Source organism: Pocillopora damicornis, chromosome 7, assembly GCF_964200805.1.
Source record: "Pocillopora damicornis chromosome 7, jaPocDami1.2, whole genome shotgun sequence".
NCBI classification, from domain to species: Eukaryota; Metazoa; Cnidaria; class Anthozoa; order Scleractinia; family Pocilloporidae; genus Pocillopora; species Pocillopora damicornis.
In genome coordinates, this window is record NC_142676.1 from 11,976,492 (window position 1) to 11,998,261 (window position 21,770).

The window sequence follows — 21,770 nt, forward strand, 5'->3', positions numbered from 1 at the left end:
AGTTGACTAAACAAACAACTTTTAATAACTATTGGGCAAGAATAAATTTTAATGATATCTCCTAGGAGACAGGTGAGATTACTAAAACTCTATTTTCATATCAAGGTTGGCACACAATAACTAGTAAAGAGACCTGCAATATTATAGTGTGATGCACAATCAGTGGAGAATAGAGTACCTATTTTTGTGTTGACTTTATGACCAATTGCCGACCCAACTAAAACACTCTTGGCGGTTCAGGCGAACGCAAAGAAAATGAGAAATTTTCATAGGAATGTGTAAGTTTGAAAGAAGATACGTCATGGCATGCTAAGTTTATTTATCCATTCATTTAATTATTTTTTGCGACTTGAAAAATCAAACGCTTTTTTCTTTTCGCCTTAAGCTCGGTAAATTAGAAGGAATCTATAACTGCCCCTAAAAAGGTGTTATTCAGACCGGATAAGATTGCCATCAACGAGGCGGAAAAATTTAGTTGAAATGTGTTACGATGTATATTATTATTGCAATTATCATTGATGTTATTCTCATGTCACTATTGTTACTGTTGTCTTTGTCTTCGCCGTTGTTGCTATTTTTATTCCTACATATATTATTTCATTGTTACCAAAAAACATGATCATCAACTGGAGAAGTTCTTGATTATTAACTAAGTTCTCCTTGTCAGCACATCAGGAAATATGTAGACAACAGTGTGCAGAAAATGTTTATTAATGTTGAGGTGTATAGGGTTAAGCTAATAGATTAGAGCTGCTATTAATACTCTTATTCTCAGGTGTCGAGTAACCACAGCTGAGGATCGATCAAAGGCAATCAATAGACTACGATTAAAGCCGAGTTGCCAGTCTCTCAGACTGAACAGCTTATCTCTCCTTTCAGATCATCAAAATTGATGTGAGCCCAACCATCAGAGCTTGAGTCAACCAGACGAAGTTGAGCACTCTGACCAATAAACTCTTTGACAATCCACTCCTTTCGGGTCATTGTCTCATTACACTGGCCGGTTTCATTCCTCACCGCCTGTAAAAAGGGAAAGCATATAATTTGTGACTCTCAAGAAGACGCCGGAGACGAAAGTGTAAAAAGATCGCAGTCATTTAAAACATATAAAGGAATAAAAATAATTAGGTCCGAACTTATATAAAGGAAGCTGAGCTTAGCTCCTGACGTATTACATTAAAAGTGCAAGTTACTTATTTTTATTCAAACTATAACGAAGGAAGATAATTCATGGCTGTTATGGTTCGTCTTCCTTTGAATCCAGAACGGATTGAAGTGGCTACTATCTCCACCAGTTTGCAGGCCGACTTTTACTCCAGAATGTGTAGTAAAATATCCCTAACCTTCTCCATGTGATTTAATTGTGAAGAGTTATGTGAGATGTGCGAGATATTGAGTCATTGGTTTGTCAAATATTCATACTAATGTCCAATCCTATATCTACTACAAAAGTAGTAGCTAATCATCTTTTAAAAACTTTCAAAGCTTATGACTGAGGTCAGTAAATTTGCCCACCTGGCCACCAACAATCAATTCAGCACGAACAACATTTGCATCACAACCTCCGCCAATAAGAAATGAGATCGTTTGTCCAATGACATTGAAAGTTGGGGAGGTAAGGGTTCCCTGCGGCACGTCTGGTCCTACTGGTTGCAATAATCCTGCTGCTGAGGATATGTTAGGTCGGTGCTCTGCTCCTCCAATCCACCAATCTCCCTGATGATTGGACGGTTCTCGGTTACGAGCTGTAGGATTATCGCCATATGTCGGCTGATTATCAAACACTGTACCAGTCTTCTTCCAATCGTCGATTCCATTTTCGAAATCAAACTTGCAAGGGACTCAAGACAAAGAAAATCGAGCAGAACGTTTTGTTTTTATCTCAAATAGCGCTCCTAAGAATAGTGACATGGATATCTCAATGGCCCCAATTTTTCAATAATTAGCAAATAATTGAATGGTACGAAATATACAGATCAAGACATTACAAAAATTGTAGCAAAACAAAACGAAAATGTTAAAAAAACACAGCGTAAGAATCGATGAAAAACGAGGGAAAGGAAAACAAACAGACATCATCAAAACATAGCTTGCAAGGGACTCAAGATAAAGAAAATCGAACAGAACGTTTTGTTTTTATCTCAAATAGCGCTCTTGTTATTGATATCTTGATATCTCAATGGCCCCAATTTTCCATAATGGCATAATTGGCAAACAATCGAATAGTACAAAATATTCACATCAAGACATTACGAAAAATTGTAGCAAAACAAAACGAGAATGTTAAAGAAAAACAGGATAAAATCGATCGATGTAAAACGAAAAGAAGGCAAACAAACAGACATCATCAAAACATAGCTTGATTGAACCCTATACAACCTAACATCAGTATGTATTTTCCCCATACTCTTCCCAGTACATTTCCTATGGTACTGGAAACGAGAATTTGTTTGACATTGAAGAGCTTGTTAAATTGGTGATAATTTCCTTTATTTTCGTGACATGTAAGGGCGATGCTACAAGGAGAAATACAAGCCAGTCACTCTTAGGGATTAAAGGGTAAATAAATATAGAGAATTCAAATAGAACATGAAAGTCATATCACAGCAAGAATAAAGAAAATAGGAAAGCAGGTGAATGCTGTTGAAGCCAGAGAAAATACGTTAGGGTCAATTAATCAACAGATTTAAGTTTAAAAACTTAAAGAAAAAAGACGTTTTAAAGTTACCTCTCTCGCAATTGTTCCCCAAGAAACTTTCTCCACAGAGACAATTGTAACAATTGTTCATGTAATTCGGGATGCAGGTTCCTCCATTTTTGCATGGATGGGAAGCACATGGAGACTGGAATAAATCAAAGAAAAAGTTATTTATTGTTACCACCGGTAAATTATTAAAACGGAGTTGTCACACAAATACATTCACTTTTAGGTGCTTTTATAGGAGTAAAATTTGACTTCATTTCCATTGAAAAAAAAAAAGACGAAAAATCAACCTTACCATTATAGAGAAATGATGCCAACTTATGTTTTCTTTGAGATTCTCGGCGTTTCTGTACTTATCAGAAGACAACAATTCGCACCAAAGCTTTCCATCTGCTCCTTCAAAGGCGGCCACGTTTATCGATAGGCACAAAGTATTTCTGACACATTCAAATACGCAATCTAACAGGTCGAAGTAGGTGAATATTCCAACTCGAGTGACATTCAGATAATGGAACTCTTCCCTTGAAAACTGATGCAGTTTAAATGTTCCGTGAAAAGAAGGCCAGTTTTACTCTAAACTGATGACTCCTGGGGTGAAACAATGCAAATATCAACATTTTTTAAATTATCAAATTTGAATAAAGAAAATATCTTTCAGTCCGGGCTAATTTCGTTGATCGTGGGTTCTGATGAAGTCCTTGAGTTAGCGTGGATGTTGAAAATGGCGTCGGAGAACAACTCATAAATTCTCATTTACGAAAGGAAGTAACAAACAAATTTCGGGATGGAAAAATATGAATTTCCTGAACAATGATCTATTTAGCTCAGTCTTCCATTTTAACTTTGTGCTCCATTTCACTCCAGAACAAATACTTGAAATGCTTAATGCAAATAGTGATAAATGTTCACCTGGAAAATAACTGGTAGCGGTGAATATCAGGAACAACTGGTAGATGAGATGACGCTTGAAATCAGTAGCCATGATGCCTGCATAAGGAATGAGGGACAGGCTACCATTGCGTGATAAGGGCGACTTCCTGTTTTCATCTTGTTTGATATAACTATGGACGACAGGGGCTCGTTATTATGTTCTAGCCAATTACTCCGGCGTTCGTTCGAAACAGGTGCCTAGTGCATAAGAAGCCATAGGACAAATATTCTCTTCAAAACACATTATAATTATGATCAGTTTATTGATCGATCCATGTTGCTTTTGTACAGTACATAGGGAAATACACCCAATAAATAATGGGAATCTTGTTCATTCAAAAACCACCTAACCCACAACGTATCCCTTACTAACAACGCATCACTTAACTCACATTACTTTTATAAAACCTCCCCCTTCGTTAGGGATTAGGAATTTTTGTGCGCGCTGATTAACCAGTTCGGAAGTGATTAGCAGAGTTTGGTTAGGAGTTTAGTTTCTAACTATTATTCGGTATATTGATGAAACGAAAGGAGTTTTTCGGTTTCTGTATGCTTTATACTAAAACAATTCTACCCGTCCACCTCTGTAAATCCTTTTAATTGCTGAATATTATACGTTGCCTGATGCAGCTGACATCTATTGACAAACACAGAAAGAGTGACGTCATGATCGTATTCAAATACTCTCTTAGCAACACACTTATCAACCAATAAGAGTCTGCACACTATTTTAAATATTCTATAAATTGCGATCATGTTAAACATTGTATTTTGCAGGTTTGTACAATAATGTGATACTTGTCAAACGCTTATGGGTGACCTAGGTGCATCGACCGACCGATGCTTTAATTTGCAGATTGGATCTTCTCGATCCCAGAGTAAACTTGTGTCCAGTAATCATTGTACTACACACAGGGGTTACTAAAGAGACGTATGGCAACATGAAATATACTTTTTACTTTGATTATTACGCCTCAGAACCCTTTAATATAACACCGATGACAAGTTGGCTCGGGGTGTAGCCTCGTCGTCAGTTCTTACTTTAAGGGATAACATTTGCCCCCTCACTCTTCACATAGGAATTCCAGATAAATGAGTTCGGAGGGAAAGTCTCATTTCCATTTACCCAGATAATCGGAGTTTAACTCGCCGAACTCTGAGTCAACCATTTAGGGGCCAAGACACTTTTGCATTCACATTTCAAACACAGCGGTCAGACGTCGGGCATGCGCAAGCCGGGGATCGATTCTGGCTGGCCGTGCTTCAATTTCCCACGCAAAATTTCAAAGAGAACCAAAAGAAAAAACCGCTCACTCCCCAAATAAGCAAAAAAGATTAAAAGGTTCATAGAAATCTGTAAAACCTAAATTGAAGAAGGGGAAAGGAAAACTCGAGACTTTTCGAACACAAAGCTATTCAAATACGGGCTGCTGTTGTTTTACCGTTCAGTTTTGTGCATTATCAAAAAAGATTATACACTTCTTAAACACCGTGGCTTACTGACTTGCGTTGTTGTTGGTAACTTTTGTAAAGCAAATTAGTTCTGACGGCCTGAAAGCAAGCCATTGTGTTGATATTGCCTATCTCCAGCAAGGAGAACACGCGATCTTTCATTAGGCGGGACGAAATGCTAAAGGCTGGTGATGGACTTCATCCAAGGGGAGAAACAACATTGCTAGTAAAACCATGCTACAGAAACCAAGACTAGCTCCGGCCGGAAGGACCACCAGCCTGAGAATCGTGTCCCGACTTAATTTGTGACTGAGCTAGTCTAACTTCACTCTGAACGAAGCCTATTTTTATGAAGGAGAGGGCGATAATATAACATCTATCTGTCCCCCGGTTGATGTTCTTCATCCTAAGCCCACCTTTTTTTCTTCTTTCTGTAATATTTCCTCCTTTTTCATAGGCTTCTTCAAGTTAAGGGTAGCTTTCCCAGTTGCAAGAAGGTAAATAAAATGAAAGTTAACAACGTGACCTAGTTAAGGCAATTTTACTTTGAGGAAGTCCACCCTGAAGCCTGAGAATTTTGCGCATTGGTCACTGTGGCATTTTTGTGCTTTACAGAAAAGATCTTATTGGCATGTCTTATCACCGAAATTTTTATTGGGAATTAATCAAACCACCACATCTTATGGGGAATAGCAAATACCTGCATAAGAATTTGTTCTCGAGACCAAATTGCCATTGATACGTTTCGTTGCTAGAAAAAAATCGAAATTCTGATTAGGCACTAACTGAGTTGCTCAAAGTTTTTATTATCCTTCCAATGTATGGATCGCCATGCGAATCTCCCCACTAAGATTTCTTTAATTTTCTAACAATGCGGTACTGGCGTCTCTAAATCTCAATTTGTCAACATGAGTAAAATCCCTCAGTTATGTTTACTACTGGAACAATCGGAACGTAACAAAAGATATCGCCTATACGTGAATCAGTTCCTTTTTATTCTATAGCAGTACTTGTTTGATTCCTATAGAAAGACGTTGGCCTGTTCAACCTCTGGCCAAAGTACATCCCTTCACTGTTATACTCAGTTTTCCGAACAATTCACACGGAGAATTTTGGCGATAGAAATGTGATACTCTCGTCCAAACCAACCAAAACATAATAATAAGCTCTTAAAAATGATACGTTTTCTTATTATCATAGCAAGTAAAACAAAAGTCTGCATTGATTAAAAGAGCCCAGCCGTACCGATGAAGTACGTTTTGTTGATTAAAAAACAAACAAAATAAAAATTCACGGCCACACAGAAAACGTTTACTGTAGACTCGAGTTATGAAAAACCCTTCTAATCGAGATCTATTCGCCCTGAGAAGGGTTAACGCTCGAAAAGTCAGCTTTTAAACTCTTTAGGGTGGCCAATTTACGTTACGAACTCAGTCGATGATACTGAATTACTCCGTTGTACTCCTTCACCGACGCAGCACCACAGTTTCTTCAGAAACTTACCCCTTTACTAAGACAATGACCCGGAAGGAGTGGAATGTCGAATAGTTTTTATTGATCAGAGCGCTCAATTTCCACTGGTCGACCTTAGCTCTGATGATTGGGCCCAAATTAATTTCGACGATCTGAGAGGAGAGATAAGCCGCACAGTCGGAGAAAAAGATGACTTGGTTTAAATTAATCATAGTGTTTTTAATCACCATCAATCAGTCCCCAGCTGTAGTTACTGGACACCCGAGAGAAGGATATTTAACAGCCCTAATCTGTTCGATTCACATTCCTGTCCTGTGATCAAGAATACAGTATGATTGTTTGCCCTAACTTTATTTGCTCAATCATTTTTGCTGTTGCATATGATTTTGCTTTCTTCTCTTTGAACAGAGTCAAGTCCCACATGCTGGAGAACATGCATATCCTGGTTAATGAGTCAATTTTATAATAATATAAGACATAATCTTGCTGTCACACTGATTTAGCGAAGAGAAAAGTAAATCATGTGAAACAATTGCCGAGCAAATAAAGCCTAACACTATACTCACCAATTGAAGATTCGTCATGTAATACTCATGTAGCCGATTGCGAACACATTCTGTAAACTGAAAAAAAAATTAACTTAATAATATAACAGAACAGAAAGCTATACTAACTTTAAAGATTCAATTGAAATGTTTATCAAATACTGCACCAAGATGTATCCGAAAGCTTTGATATGTCGGGGTCCGTTATCTGATTTCTCATCAGATGCCGCGTTGCCGCAGGTGTTTGAGTCATCGGGATGCCCTCCAGTACCAAACCCTATTCTTGAATTATGACTGCTGCAATACCACCTGCCTTTATTGTTACCAACGATACCGATTCTTGCTTTCGCCCACTTCTTTTTGGCAGATATGGCATTAAAACCGTCCTTGACACAGTCGAGCTGCAAAGAGGCCTGTGACCCAATCAGCTTCTTCCACGTGTCACGGCTCAACAAGGTTCTGCGGGGTTTCCCATCAGCGATCAGCGAGTACAAAGAGTCGGCCTGCTTGTTGATCACAATGAACCTGAGCTGTTGTCCAATCTTCATACCGAGGCAGATCTTGGAGAAGGAAGTGTTCCAGTAGGTTGGTAACTTGGTGTCTTGTGAATCAAACCCAGTCTTCCCTCCAGGAAGGTTGTGTTCAATCTTATTTCTCCAGTAAGGGCTGTTAAAATGGAAGGTTCTCTGTTTACGAAAGAAACCATTGTTTTTAAAATTCTGCTAACATTCTGGGAACATTTTTACGTTTTGGCGATTTAATTTGTATACATAATTTGAGCAGTTGTCTAGAACGCAAAGTAAGAAGTCATGGTGTGCGACTCCTTTCGATGCGAAACAATTTTTTAAAATGTCCTCGTTAATTAGAAAGTCGTTTTATATTTTATCTATTGACTGCGAATCTTGAAGGCACAGTGGTTGAAATGCTAAAACTGTATACTCGTCTGCACTGGTTCCGCAATCAGTGCAACGTTCATTTTAACCAGCAGTCTTTAGGAGCGATTAATCAGACACCTTATTGCCGTCGATCTTCAAGACCGGTGTCCATCCTCCATCTCCACATCCAAAATCCTCCATGTGACAGAGAACGGAGGTGGTTTGGAATCCAAGCGGAGGGTTACTAATTCATTTACATCAGACCTAATTTCCGCGGATCAAATACATGATGTTAACAGCAATTTTTTGCAAAACAATTTGGAGCAGTCAAAATACAACCAATGAGTTAGTTTAACTAGTAGCTAACAAACAAGATCTTTACTGAACTAGAAAACTCCATACATAATCTTAAAGTCAAATAGCACTAACATGTAATAAAGAAAATTACCTTTAGAAGTCATATAACTCCTTACAAGACTTAGCAACTGAGAGAAATAAAAGCTATGGTGAACTCGTAAACATAGCGGATACACTTTGCAGAATAGAATTAGGACATAAAAAGATTTTTCAAAAGCCATTGATCCCGTAATTTCAAGAAAAGTTATTGAGCCGTCACCCTCAGAAGAGTCCTCCCCAATCAATCCGTCATTTTCATGATCGATCCCCTATATTTTACAAGATACATGCTCTTCCCAGACTTCCAAAGGCCGTGCTGAAGCCACGAAATTTGCATATCGAATATTCTTCGCATATCCACGAGTTAAAAATTATAATTTTTCATTCTTTATTCTTTAGTTTACGAGTGTCACTCATTGGTTTGATCCACTTCATATCTAAATGTAATATTATTTATCAGTGCTCATCGAGACCTCTCCTAAGGTTTGTAGATCAACTTGGCACGGTTTGGTTTTACACCGTTTGAAAGTTTCGCTTTCAAGCGACGGACATTCCGCAAAACAATTTTTCATCTTCTTTTTTTCCTCGGTAGTGCTAACTTTTTCCTAATTTTTCAGTCAGGTCTTGTCATCCTCATCTTATTTTGTAAATATTTTTGTCTTTACGCAGGGATGTCTTAAAAAACCGTTCACCGCTTAACCCTTAACCCTTAATTCAAGATGCAGGTTCCTCCGTTTTGACACGGCGAGGAAAAACATGATGGAAACTTGAATAATGGTAAAAAAATTCATCGTTGGAATAGTCCAAGGACGCGTTAATCTATAAATGCTTTCTTAAGAACAAATTTAACCTCTCGACAGTTGAAAAAAAAAAGTCCGTACTATGACATGGAAATGATGCGAAGTCATGTTTTCGTGGTAATTTTCAGCGTCTCTGTACTTATCAGAGGACAACTCGCATCAAGGCTTTCCATCTGCTCCTTTGGAGGCGGCCATGTTTATACAACGGCACAAAGTATTTCTGACACATTTAAATGCGCAATCCCACTCGTCGTACGATGTGAATATTCCGATCCGAGTTACATTCAGATAATGGAAGTCGTCTACTGAAAATTAGCGTTGTTTAAATGTGCAAAATGGAGGCTAGTTTTGCTTTAAACTGTTGATTCATGGGATGAAAGTGATATGAAAATTTTGTCAAGTTGTAACACTTAATTCAGTTAAAATCAATCTTTCGAGTCCCATTACAATTGATGAAAACTTGTATTATGTAATCGTTACCACTGTTTCTGATAGGACGGAAACAAATCTCACGCCTTAGTGGCGTATGTTTCTTCAGAAAATAAACTGCACTTAAGCGATAAGGAACTTTTTCCGTGTTAATATAGCCTCATCTAAACAAGAGGGGGACGGAGAGTTTACATAACTTTCTCGAAGTTTCTCAGCCAACCGGGTGTTAAGATGAGGCTATGTAAATCCGGAAAAAATTATTCTTTTATCTTTATACACTTTCTAAAAAATAATTCGAAACGCAGCGTGACGTCAAAACTGTGTTCATGTTTATCCACCTGTGAGAGTGCTTGTTGTATCTTCAATTTTAAACAAATAGTTACAAAGTTCGAGGAATGGATCGTTGTATTAATATCAATCAATCAATCAATCAGTCTTTTAGTATCATGACATGGGATGAGTTTCCCCCTGCACAGCATGAAGATTTTTTTTTCAGCATTAGCATTACCACTTACACCTCCAAGGCACAAACAAATAGAACACTGATATAGTTTGCTAGCGTAATGGTCATTTAGATATGAGACACGCACAAGTTTGAAGTGCAAGGGAGATTTGCAAGACTTGCTAGAATCATAACTTAAAGCAATTTTCCCTGTCCTTTGTAAATCAAACTCTGTCTTCACCAGTTTGTCATACTTTTCCTTTGCTCAACTTCTCTATTTTTTCTTGGAAAACGACAGAATAAAAAAAAAAGATGGAATATCGTAGTCCTTTCAAAGAAAAGCCATGTGAAAGAAAGAGAACAAATTGCAGGAACAAATTTGAAAAAAAGGTAATAATGAATAATGTATTTAGACGTTACAACTCAGTATTGGAGTAACTATTAAGAGGCTGTCTCTCTTATTTCCACCCGGTCAATTTTGGGTCAAAAATGATTTTGCCTGAAACTCTGTTAACAGAAAGACTTTACCTAGGAAAGAACTAAATTAGATTTGGTTTGATTCGAAATAATTTTCTGACTGCATAAGGGGCCATAATTATTTCCCAGTCCGTAGGGACCGTAGCAACGTCTCGAAAATTGAAACATTGTAAAATATTTGATTCGCATAGTTAAGCCACAGAATTTATATCAGATTGCTTAAAAACCTCTCTAGTTTGCCAAGAACTGTTAAACTGACTTGACACATGCTTCGGTATGAACAGATGTCATAAGTGTTGCTTTTGGTAAATTTTCAATCGATTTCATCAAAACATTTCACTGACTACTAGATATTATAATATATTACACTATGACAACGCCTTCAGAACTTGATATCGGAAGTAAAGGTAGTTTGTATCTGTAGAGCATATTCTACACTTTCAGCCACCGTATAAGACATTGTCTACATAAGTACACTGAGAAACACACTGACAATCACTAATCACGTCCGACAGTTTGTCTACGAGGATCTGTTTTTTGTCTCTCAATTTTACAGGGATCTCAAAATGACTACAGATGGCTCTCAACAAAACCACATTGAATTTCTGAAGTGTGTTATTGTGGTAAACCATACGGCACAACGTACGGCACAAGCTATCAGCGGTCTTCTCTTTTGTGCGGACCTTTGTGAGAACAGTATAACATCGAACTGGATCTAAATTTAAGCGATTATTTCTTCACTTCAGAAGCCTAAAACCTTCATTTCTCCCTCAGCTTCCAGACATGGAGAGCTTATATTCTGATTTTGGAAAAAATTCAGCTCTGCAGCGATGTTAAATGGGTGATTCACCGCGAAATGTGGCCAATTCCGACATTTGTTTTGATACCACGAATCACGATGGATGCCGCCTACGTTTCGAAGGCAATACCTAGCTATTTGTTGAATTTATCATGGATTTCACCAATTTGGTTATGAGAAAAATTCTGAAGTGAGCCATGAAGCCGGGCTGCAAAGCGGGTAAGCTGTATTTATGACGAAATCTGCTCCAGTGGTTCGATTTTGGTGTAGGCGAAAAAATCGCGAATGCTCGTACATGTGCTGATTCAAACGGTCATAACTTTTGAAAAATCGAAAACGTACAGGGGTTTTTGCATAGTTTTGCCTATAAAGGTCTAAACTTAACGGCTGTGTAGGATAGAATCGTCAACCAGGTCCCAAATCCCAAAACTTAGCGTCTAAATCAAGGTTATTTACGGCCATCGGCCGATGGCGATTTCTAGTGGTCAAAATATGCTAAAATTCGCCTTTTCAAATATGTTGAGAGGGCAAATTCTAACTTTCTTGGCAAACTAGAGAGGTTTTTAAGCAATCCGATATAAATTCTGTGGCTTAACTATGCGAATCAAATATTTTACAATGTTACAAAATATGCCTATTTTTCAATTTTCGAGACGTTGCTGCGGTCCCTACGGACTGGGAAATAATTATGGCCCCTTATGCAGTCAGAAAATTATTTCGAATCAAACCAAATCTAATTTAGTTCTTTCCTAGGTAAAGTCTTTCTGTTAACAGAGTTTCAGGCAAAATTATTTTTGACCCAAAATTGACCGGGTGGAAATAAGAGAGACAGCCTCTTAAGTCTGGTTGGATAAAGTTGTTAAGTATAAGCAGTTCCCCTATTAACTTTGTTATGAAGTTTTTCTTATGATTCCCTCCATTTTTCCAGTTATTCACTATCAGCTAACTCGACTCGGTTTACTCGAACTCCCTGTGAACTCGAACTAGCTCTCTTTTCCTTGGCTTAAATGTATCATAATAACTTGAACCTTAAGTAAAAACATCGGTCTATAAAAGCCAAATTGTCAGAGTACAAGTGATTGACACTAACCAACCTTTACTCGCAATTGATACGAATGGGATAACATATTTTATGAAAACTTTTTACATTTAGCTGGAAAAGGCTAACGCTCGAAAAGTCAGCTTTAGAACTCTTTCTTGTGGTCAGTCTATTTCATCGACTCAGCTGAAAAGTCTTCCTTAATATAGCCCATGTTATGCACTCACAGTAAATATCTTGTGCAACAATTAAAGAATGAAATGATTGAAGAAAATCTAGGTGCAAATGAAGTACTTAGAAAATATTTACCTGAAGAACAGCTCGCCGTGGTGAAGATCGAAAACAAGAAAAAGAAAATGAGATGTTCCTTGAAATCGGTAGACATGACGGATAGACCTGTTGTGTCAGTTCCAAGTTGTTTGAACTGCAAAATTTATCTTAGAGCACATTTCAACACCTCTCGAGCTAAGTTATTTAATTGGCTAGCGGTAAAGGGACTGGTCTTCTTGATATGAATAAATTTTTGTTTTTTGCATTTCACCTGCACCGCTAACAAAGCGCTGTCTGAAGCTGGCTGTGAGTCGAATATAAAGTCGAATAAAATTAAGTGAAATGTCTCAAGAGACAAATGAATATAGGGATTAAGTTTCTAAAGAAACTGTGGTGCTGCGTAGGTGGGAAAGTACAACAAGGTAATTGCCACTAACAATTACCCTGTCTCAATAGACAGGTGAGAGTTAGTTTTTCTTTCTTTCTTTCTTTCTTTCTTTCTTTCTTTCTTTCTTTCTTTCTTTCTTTCTTTCTTTCTTTCTTTCTTTCTTTCTTTCTTTCTTTCTTTCTCTCTTTCTTTCTTTCTTTCTTTCTTTCTTTCTTTCTTTCTTCTGTCTTTCTGTCTCTCTTTCTTTCGTTTTTTTTTTTTTTTTTGTACTTTCTTTTTTTTCTTTCTGAACGGCAAGGGAAGTAGAGCGCATCGCGTGACTAGAACCCAGACTATTACGCGGTTACACATCGCCGCGCCATTATGAGGTCAAGTGTATTCAAAGGTTATTGACACGGGTTATTTCCGAAAGGACTGTCTTGTGTGCAGTTTCACTAGCCTTTTTCCCGTCAGGGTTGCTATAAATTATATAGCTGCACATTAAGAAATTAAGAAATTAAGAAATTTTCAACATGGCAAAGCCAGTTTGTATCGGTGATTTCGAGGAACTTGCGAAGAAAGTCTTGCCACAATACGCCTACGATTTCTACGCTTCAGGGGCCGAAGAGGAATTCACGTTGAAGGAAAATTGTCAAGCATACAACAAGTAGGAAAAGGAAAAGCTTTCTATTTCTAACACGACATGGTACATTAAAGTTTCCAAGCTGGCAGCTGTAAGCAACCTCAGTAAATTGCATTTTACGTCGCCTTTCGCCCATTCAGTTTTGGTGCAGACTGTTGTTGCCTTCGAAATGTTATGCACAACACAGGAGCTGCACGCGAGAGTATCACCGTTGTTTTTGCAAAATATTTTCTTCTTTGAACGGTACTTGAGAGGCCTATAGATTCGTGGAATTTTATTGAATATGAACGTAACGAGTGATTAATCAATTTTTTGGTAAAAATGTGTTTTTAAGATCAGTGTGAGTAGTATTGTTTTTCGTTGTTTTGTATTAGTTATGCAGGGTTTCATTAATAGCCAGTTACCGGTGGTCTACCGCCGCTCCTGCCTCTTACCGCCATCTGTTTAGCTTGCGAGCAGGCTCTCGTGTTTTAGTTTCGCCTTACGGCCCGTTTTCAGGACACTGCCGCCTAGTACAGCATTGGACTAGCTAAATTGTGCTTATGGAAAAAGTTATTGAAACCCCTGTCGTTAAGATAATTTGATTAAAGGGAAATAAAAACCCACCTAGTTTTTAAAATTCTAAACCAAGAAAAAGAAATTGAATGTATCTTGACCAATGAATCAATTGACTTTAAAATTGATTAATTTTTAATCAATTTCAAGCTAATTAATTAATTAGTCAAGAAGTGAATAACAACCTACTGCATTAAGACTTGCTTACAATTACTATCAGGGGTCAGCCCATTTGTGCTTCTGAAAGTCATAACAGAGATAATTAAATTTTTAACCAGGGAAACAAGCTTTTACATAGTGTTAGTTGCTCAAGTGAACTAAGCCCATAAAGGACTAGAGGGTTCTCAGTGTTCAGTTCAAACTCGCTGTTTCCTGTATTGATATTGTGCCTTTTATTACAAATTGTGTGATTTATAATTTGAGCTCTGTGAGGTCTGTGAAAAGGCACTAATATCACATCAGGAAACCAATGTCAAAGAATAATTATGAGCCTGTTTCCTTTAAGGTTACGTATAAGACCTCGTATCCTGTGTGGAATATCTGATGTGGACTTGTCATTGTCCCTATATGGAGAGAAAATCAGCATACCTATTTGTATTGCTCCTGTCGGGATACAAGCCATGGCACACCCTATGGCAGAAAAGGCCAGTGCACAAGGTAAGGTTGATATTACACTTTTCAATTACTTGTGAACTCTGGGGCCTTTGGAAAGCTATTATACATCAATACTGCCCTGAATCATTCTTGTGATTGTCAAGTCCAGAGTGAGGCAAAAACAAAAAAAATGGCGTGTGATCTTCCATCCACAACTTAAAAAAATGACCAAGTTTGGCACCTTAAATGAACCAAATGTTACCTTGAGGTCTGTGAAATGATTGCAGGCAACTTAAAACCCATCTACAACTCAATAGTTCACATGTTACTGAAAGTGCTGTAATTAAATTATGTAGAGTAATTAACAGTTTGTCTGTTTTTAGGATAAAAAAACTCATCCAGTATTTTTGAGACACTCTTTTGCATTTCTGTTTAATCTTTTCATCCTCAGCCATCCTTATTCTCCTTTGGTTAATTCCTCCCTTTTTGTCCCCATTTCCATGTAGCAACTAAGAGTGTTACTACTTCCCCCTGGATGGGATGTTAGTCCACTGCTAGGTTATCACCCTGCACTTCATCAGGCTTCCCTGTCTGGTACCAATTTTAATACCCCTGGGTGGAGAGAGAGAGGCACTGTGAGAGTGAAGTGCCTTGGCAAAGAACACAACACATGACCTGGCCAGGTCTCAAACCCAGACCTCTCAACCCAGAGTCCAGTGCACTAACCAGAAGGCCACTGCGTCTCCCTCATCTATTTTAGCAAGTTGTTATTTCAAGGTTTTATTCATTCGCAGAAAATTACCTGTGAGACTTAAAACTTATAAACTCTTCTAACCCCCCCCCCCCCCCCCAGGACTGGCCACCATCTAATCTCTCTTTACAGTGTCACCCCTCAATTAAATATAAAAGTTATGAGAATGAAGGAGATGATCATTAACCTAAAAAGTGCTCTTGATTGTTGCTCAAACTCTCCTTGTTAGTGCTTTAAAAAAAGTGTAGAGAACAGAATAAAGAATGTGCATACTAATTAAGGGTTATTCAAATGAACTAGGATACTTGAAGGATTTATTTTCAATAATCTCTTGATACAGCCGCACAAGATACAAAAACTTGCATGGTTGTTAGTTGTATGGCATCAGCCACCATTGAAGATATTGCAAACACAGCACCAAATGGTTTACATTGGCTTCAAATGTACATCTTCCAGGATCGTGAATTTACAAAGAGCCTTATTAAGCGTGCAGAGGACAGTGGTTACAAAGCAATCGTTTTTACAGTTGATGCCATAATCCATGGTCGGCGATGGCGCGATTTAAGAAATCAAGCTGTTTTAGTGCCACATTTGAAGTTTGGTAATGTTGAAGGACCGAATACTGATGACTATGCTGTGAACGTGAAATCTATCATTGAACAGGCAATTGACTGGAATTCATTTGCCTGGCTGAAAAGTGTTACCAAGCTACCTGTTCTGATAAAAGGGATATTGACTGCAGAGGATGCTAAACTAGCTGTTGAGCATGGTGTTAATGGAATAATTGTGTCCAATCATGGAGGCCGACAACTGGATGGAGTGCCAGCAACTGTAATGTACATTAGTTTCTTCGTTAAAATTACTGAAAGCACTCAAACCTTTGATAATGAGCACCTTTCCTATTTGGACACCCCCTATAAGCAAACACAAAGTAATTGCCTCAGCTTCATACACCTTTAAATTCTTGATTCAAGGGAGAGATTGGGATGTAAGTTCTGCTGACCATTTCAATACTAGACAGGTTAGGGGCAGCTCAGTGTGTCACTAATGTCGATGTGTTCCATGATCTATCACTGTACAGACCCACGGCAACATAAAATTCATTTGGTTTATTGATAACAAAAAACAAAGTGTTGGTAATGATGACGTCATTCATGCGTTTGTCCTCCAATAGATCATAAGTAAGAACCACCAAAATTGCGTTTAGAATTCAGCTTATCATAATATATAGATTAAGCTAAGCCTAAAAGCGGAGCTCGCATTTTTTTTCCCGCACATCTCAAGAGCACGACGCCTTGCCCCGGCCAGGACTAGAACCCGGGTCGTCCAACTCGGAGCCCAGTGCACTGACAACTAGACTACTGGACAAAGCCGTGGCGTTGGTGTGTTCGCGGTACAGTTGACCAGTAGCACCTTGTACGGTCGTACGGTCGTACATCCAAATTTTTTCGGCCTGATGGGTTACTACTTTTTTTGTATAATTATGGGGCTACGCTCTGCAAGCTCCGCTATAAATGTTTACAAAGCTTGTTTGTTTAATTTGTAGATTGATGCTCTCCCAGAAGTAGTAAAAGCTGTTGAAGGGAAAGTTGACGTTTTTGTTGACGGAGGAATAAGACATGGTACTGACGTACTCAAAGCGTTGGCACTTGGAGCACGGGCTGTGTTCATTGGGAGACCTGTGGTGTGGGGTTTAGCATACCAAGTAAGTCGCACAATCATTTTTGTACCTAAAACTCAAAGTCTCCTCCCCAAAGATTACCTTTGAAGCCCATGCACCGATCAGTTTGGAGCTTCAACATCTCCCGGCCAACCCATGGGCATTTAACTGGCGTCCGTGCCCGGGGAGCGAGGAATTTGAACGTGGTCCGTTGTGGCAGGAAATTTGAACCAGAACTGTCACGTCTTTTCACTGGAATAATGTTTTATCTTTTAACAAGGAGGTGTTTAAAGATTCAAAGTTCACTTTCGTGAGCAGATGGCTCAGAAATTGAGGTCCACAGAGTCACGATCGCCAATCTTGCCTTTCAACAAAAAAATTGACGATCAATCCGACATTTGGGTGGAGCATTTGAGCACAATTTTAGCCGGGTGGGGGGGAGGGGGGGCGGTAATATGAACGACGTAATCTTCAAAAGTTCAAATGCCCAGGGGGTTGCTCAAGGGATGTTGAAGCTTTGAATTGATCGACCTATAACTATTACTATGCTTTAGATGTAGCTCTGTCAGTACTTCAACAAAAACTACACCCACCTTGAAGGGAACACTACATAACTCTCTTTTTTCATTTTCGGTTACGCGACCAAAAGCAACGAGGACTCTGGGAGTGAGAATGGGGTGCGAACGACTAAACTCCACCGTATGAACTAGAGATTTTGCCTTCCATGTCTACTCTTACGCATATGTGTTTTCAATTTGTGTTCTCGGTGAGAGCTGAGATGCTACGCCTGGGGACGAAGAATACTATAAGCTTGAATAAACTAAAGGTTTAAAAAATGTGAAATCGAGATGAGAAGCATGCCTTATAGCCGTTCTCGTTGCCTGATATCCGAAGAACAACTGCGAAGGAAACTACGAGATGAGAAGATTCCATTGTAAAATATACAGTTAAACCTCGACTATATCCGGGCTCGTGGGGGCTGAATAGTTAGGATAATAGAATATAGGAACATTAATGAACCAAAAATAGAACTGAATAAGGATCGTTGTAATAATTGTGCATTCGGCTATGTTGACATTTACCAAAAGTACTTTTAAAAAGTTAGTAAAGCTAACCAAAAACGTTTTACGACTCAATATTATAAATTAGATCAGTCTGTTTCAAGCTGCTACAGCGTGCGCACGTCGCTTATTTCACCATTTTTTTTTTTTGAAGCTTCATTCATAGATTAGCATGAACATTGCTTCTCTACATGTACTTTGTGTGAAGGAAAAAAGTTGTCACAGATCTCGAATGTAACTTGTTGATATTCATAAAAACAGGAACCCGAGAGGCGAGTCCGGATGATCGGAAAATGTTTTGTGTTGTGTTATTTTTGACCGCGCTTTTTTCTCTCAGGGAAAGCAAGGTGTGTCAGATGTTCTACACATGCTAAAAGAAGAATTGAAAATTGCCATGATAGTAGCAGGTTGGGTTTTGTCTACTTACTACGAACAAGACTTTTACGACTTTGTATCTCAATTGAGAGAGTAAAAAAAATCTTTACTCCAAGTCACAAATTTACGTTATTCTTTCTAGTTCTATTTTTTCATTTCCTTTTAATCTCTGCTCAAGTAGTGTTCATAACTGCAAAGATCGCTTTCATATTCAATAATAATGATGATAATAATAATCATCATCATCATGATTGAGATAACTTTTTCGGATGGTTTTCAGACAGGAACACATAAGGTAAAAAGTAAAAAAAATACATGCAGTCAACGATAAAAGTAGATGCTAAGGTATAAAAAACTTAATTAAGATGTACAAGACATCAACTAAAATTTTTGTATTAATAACTTGGAAAGATCACACTTAAAAATATTCACTTTCACAGACTGCCTGATATCTTAGCTGATGGAGTTAAATCCTTAATGGCATAAAATGCAGTCCGTTTTTGTATCAGTTCCTTTGGACACTTGAAATTTTGTTGAGTACTGGTGTTATAATATAATCATGTTGTTCTTGTTCATGTTAATACTTTTACACATAAATACATCCTCTCTGAAGACGCCTTTTTGTGAATGGTACCCTCTTAAGAGAGGCCAGTGCATGTGTAGTACATGAATAAAGACACCTTACAGCCTTTATCAAGGAAATGTTATTATCATGAGCTAGCTCCAAATTTTTCTTATTAATTCAGAAGGAAATGTCAAGTTGCTAGATGGATGAATAAACAATCAGATCTTTGGAGTTGAAGTGTTGGGGATGCCATATATAGTGTGAATGGTTTATGTTTGGAAAATGAAATTTTATTTACGTCTTTCGTTCTTTGCAGGATGTGGAAGATTGTCAGATATCAAACCATCCTTGGTTGTGAAAGAATCTTTTTATTCTCATCTGCCGTAAATCTGCAAGAATAACTCATTAACAGAACGTCAAAGCCTGTTCCAAGCATTCATTTGTAAAACGGCGCGAAAGTAGCAGAGGAGTGAAAAAGCGAGGGAGGTTTGGGGCGGGTTTCATTACTCGACCCAACCCAAGCCTCCTCATTTTTTCTCTCTTCCGCTACTATATGTTCACTATCGCACTTCGTTTTACTTAAAGAACGCCTGGAACAGGCTAGAACGTCATTGAGAGACTATTAACGCGTGTCACATGTATGGCCTGTTAGATTATCATGAGATCCTTGTGCGAATTTTGTGAGCCTTGGTTTGTCTTGCGCTGCAAGACCTCACATTACAACGACCCTGATCGTTGTAATAGGCCTCCTACGATTATCGTCATGGGAAGTTTTGTCTTGATTTTAGCTCTCGAAGATTGGTTGTTTTTCAAGTATTTTGTTATTCATTTCGAAAGTCTTGCAAAATTGTTTGACTCAGTTTAATCTGCCAAGATCAGTTGTCCTGTAGGGCCCACACACGCCTGCCCATAAGACATTTAATATATTGTACGTAGGGCTAAATGAGGTCAGAAAAGAGTGGCAGTCTCCCCCTATTAAAAGTTCTTGTTAATCAGGCTCCTGGTGCCTCCTGTTTGTGCATGGTGTTCGAGCTACTTTACCTCAACAGTTCAACGTTGGGGATCACGTGATAGCTGATATATCACAGTGAACATAACTCCCTTAAAGAATGAACTCGCCTTACATGGAGGAGCTAAAGCGACGAAAAGCATTAATTTAAGGGGCTAGATTGCATAATCTTGCCTCAGTGGCTAAAAATGTTGTAATATATCGCAATAACTGTCGAAAATTGAAACGCAGTAAAAAGGACACTTTTTTTTTTTTCGAATACGCCTTAAGATAAATCTCGAATAAAAGAGCTATTTACAACTGGAGTGTACAGTACACGAAGCGTTTCTGTGTGGTTGTGAATGTTCAAGTTTATTTTGTTTGTTTGTTCGTCTTTTTAATCAAAAAAATGAACTTCAGAAGTTAGACCCTTCCCCATTATGCTAGTGAAACTGGCGTTTCATACTCCTAATGCTGGTTTTTGTTTAAATAATGCTCAGATTATGATCATTTTGAAAATTATACACCTTTGGTTTGAAACATGCTTTGATTTATTTTGAAGAAAGATACACACAAGGCATCCGGCAGCGTTATACGTTAACTGAATAAAGTGAAAAACATTTTTTTGTTTCTATTTACTCCTATGTAACATTGTTTATTTTCTTCAAATGTGTCTGGTATTGTATAACACAACGCTAGCTCTTTGTTTATTCCTCCTCTGAAGAATACTCTATGCGTTTCATGACGTCCTCAACGCGTTCATCGCTTGTTTTACAGCGATATTACACTTGTTTGCAAGTAGTAAACTTGGGCGGAATATCATATTCTCTTGACTAGGGCACATTTTCTATTGCGACCGGACTCGGGTATCGAGAATACTCCCTTTGCTGCAGCAGTAAATGGCTGCACCGAGAGAACTTGCTTTACTTCTGAAGCCCTTCTCTGACCTTTAAGTTACTTCGTGATGATGGTGAAGCTGACCCATCTTGTTCTGATTTTTAGCAAGGACCACGCCTAAGCAAGGACTGAGTACAACATATGCAAGCTAACCGCTGACCGGATAGACGTGCCAAGGAAAGACAGCAGGCGAGACAGCACGGAAAAGGCTAAATTATGTTAGCAATTCTTTTTGAGAAAACGTGTCTGAGAAAAAATGCTCCTAAAACCGAATTATGCCGAAAATGTGCTGGCATTGTCGGGAAGGGCCTATCAGCACCATGCAGTTTTAAACAACTGACATTTATTTTTTACCTTTTTCGATGATAGCAAAGTGTTTATTTCATGATTACTAGTTTTATCATTAGCTTATTTTTTAAGTTTTGGATAACAATTTCACTTGTTCACTGCGGAATTATTCGCGTAAAATGCTATAGGTTGACCTGAACGGAGTTAAGGTTGAGGGTTCAGTTGTTCAAAGGCCAATTTGCGCTATCCTGGGGTTAAGTTTTAATTTCTTCAATTACTTTTACAACATCCAGGCATTAAATTGTAGCCAAAAGAATTATACTAAATATTATTTTAAAGCTTTCAGTCATAAAATCAGATTTTACGCTAACCCTAAGTTATCTTAGTTCAAACCT

At 38.2% G+C, this 21,770-nt stretch overlaps 2 protein-coding genes and 1 pseudogene across 3 annotated transcripts; 1 reads left to right on the forward strand and 2 right to left on the reverse strand.

The window, feature by feature from the left end:
• Positions 1-701: 701 nt before the first annotated feature.
• On the reverse strand, positions 702-3,263 carry LOC149042599 (uncharacterized). Its single transcript, XM_089213182.1, has 4 exons — positions 3,000-3,263; positions 2,729-2,843; positions 1,516-1,841; positions 702-1,020 (listed from the first exon to the last, which is right to left on the reverse strand). The coding sequence occupies exons 1-4, from the start codon at positions 3,000-3,002 to the stop codon at positions 850-852; spliced, it is 615 nt and encodes a 204-aa protein (XP_089069308.1). The 5' UTR covers positions 3,003-3,263; the 3' UTR covers positions 702-849.
• Positions 3,264-7,223: 3,960 nt separating this feature from the next.
• On the reverse strand, positions 7,224-10,175 carry LOC149042600 (putative skeletal organic matrix protein 5 pseudogene; annotated as a pseudogene).
• Positions 10,176-12,725: 2,550 nt separating this feature from the next.
• LOC113677328 (2-Hydroxyacid oxidase 1) lies at positions 12,726-20,526 on the forward strand. 2 transcript variants are annotated; one of them, XM_027194132.2, is made up of 6 exons: positions 12,726-13,665; positions 14,702-14,853; positions 15,882-16,372; positions 17,088-17,246; positions 18,600-18,669; positions 19,519-20,526. In XM_027194132.2, exons 1-6 carry the CDS (start codon positions 13,532-13,534, stop codon positions 19,587-19,589), a joined length of 1,077 nt encoding a protein of 358 aa, XP_027049933.2. In that variant the 5' UTR covers positions 12,726-13,531; the 3' UTR covers positions 19,590-20,526. The 2 variants fall into 2 exon arrangements, with proteins under 2 accessions (XP_027049933.2, XP_089067697.1); XM_089211571.1 differs by lacking the exon at positions 12,726-13,665 and adding an exon at positions 13,684-13,884.
• Positions 20,527-21,770: the final 1,244 nt, after the last annotated feature.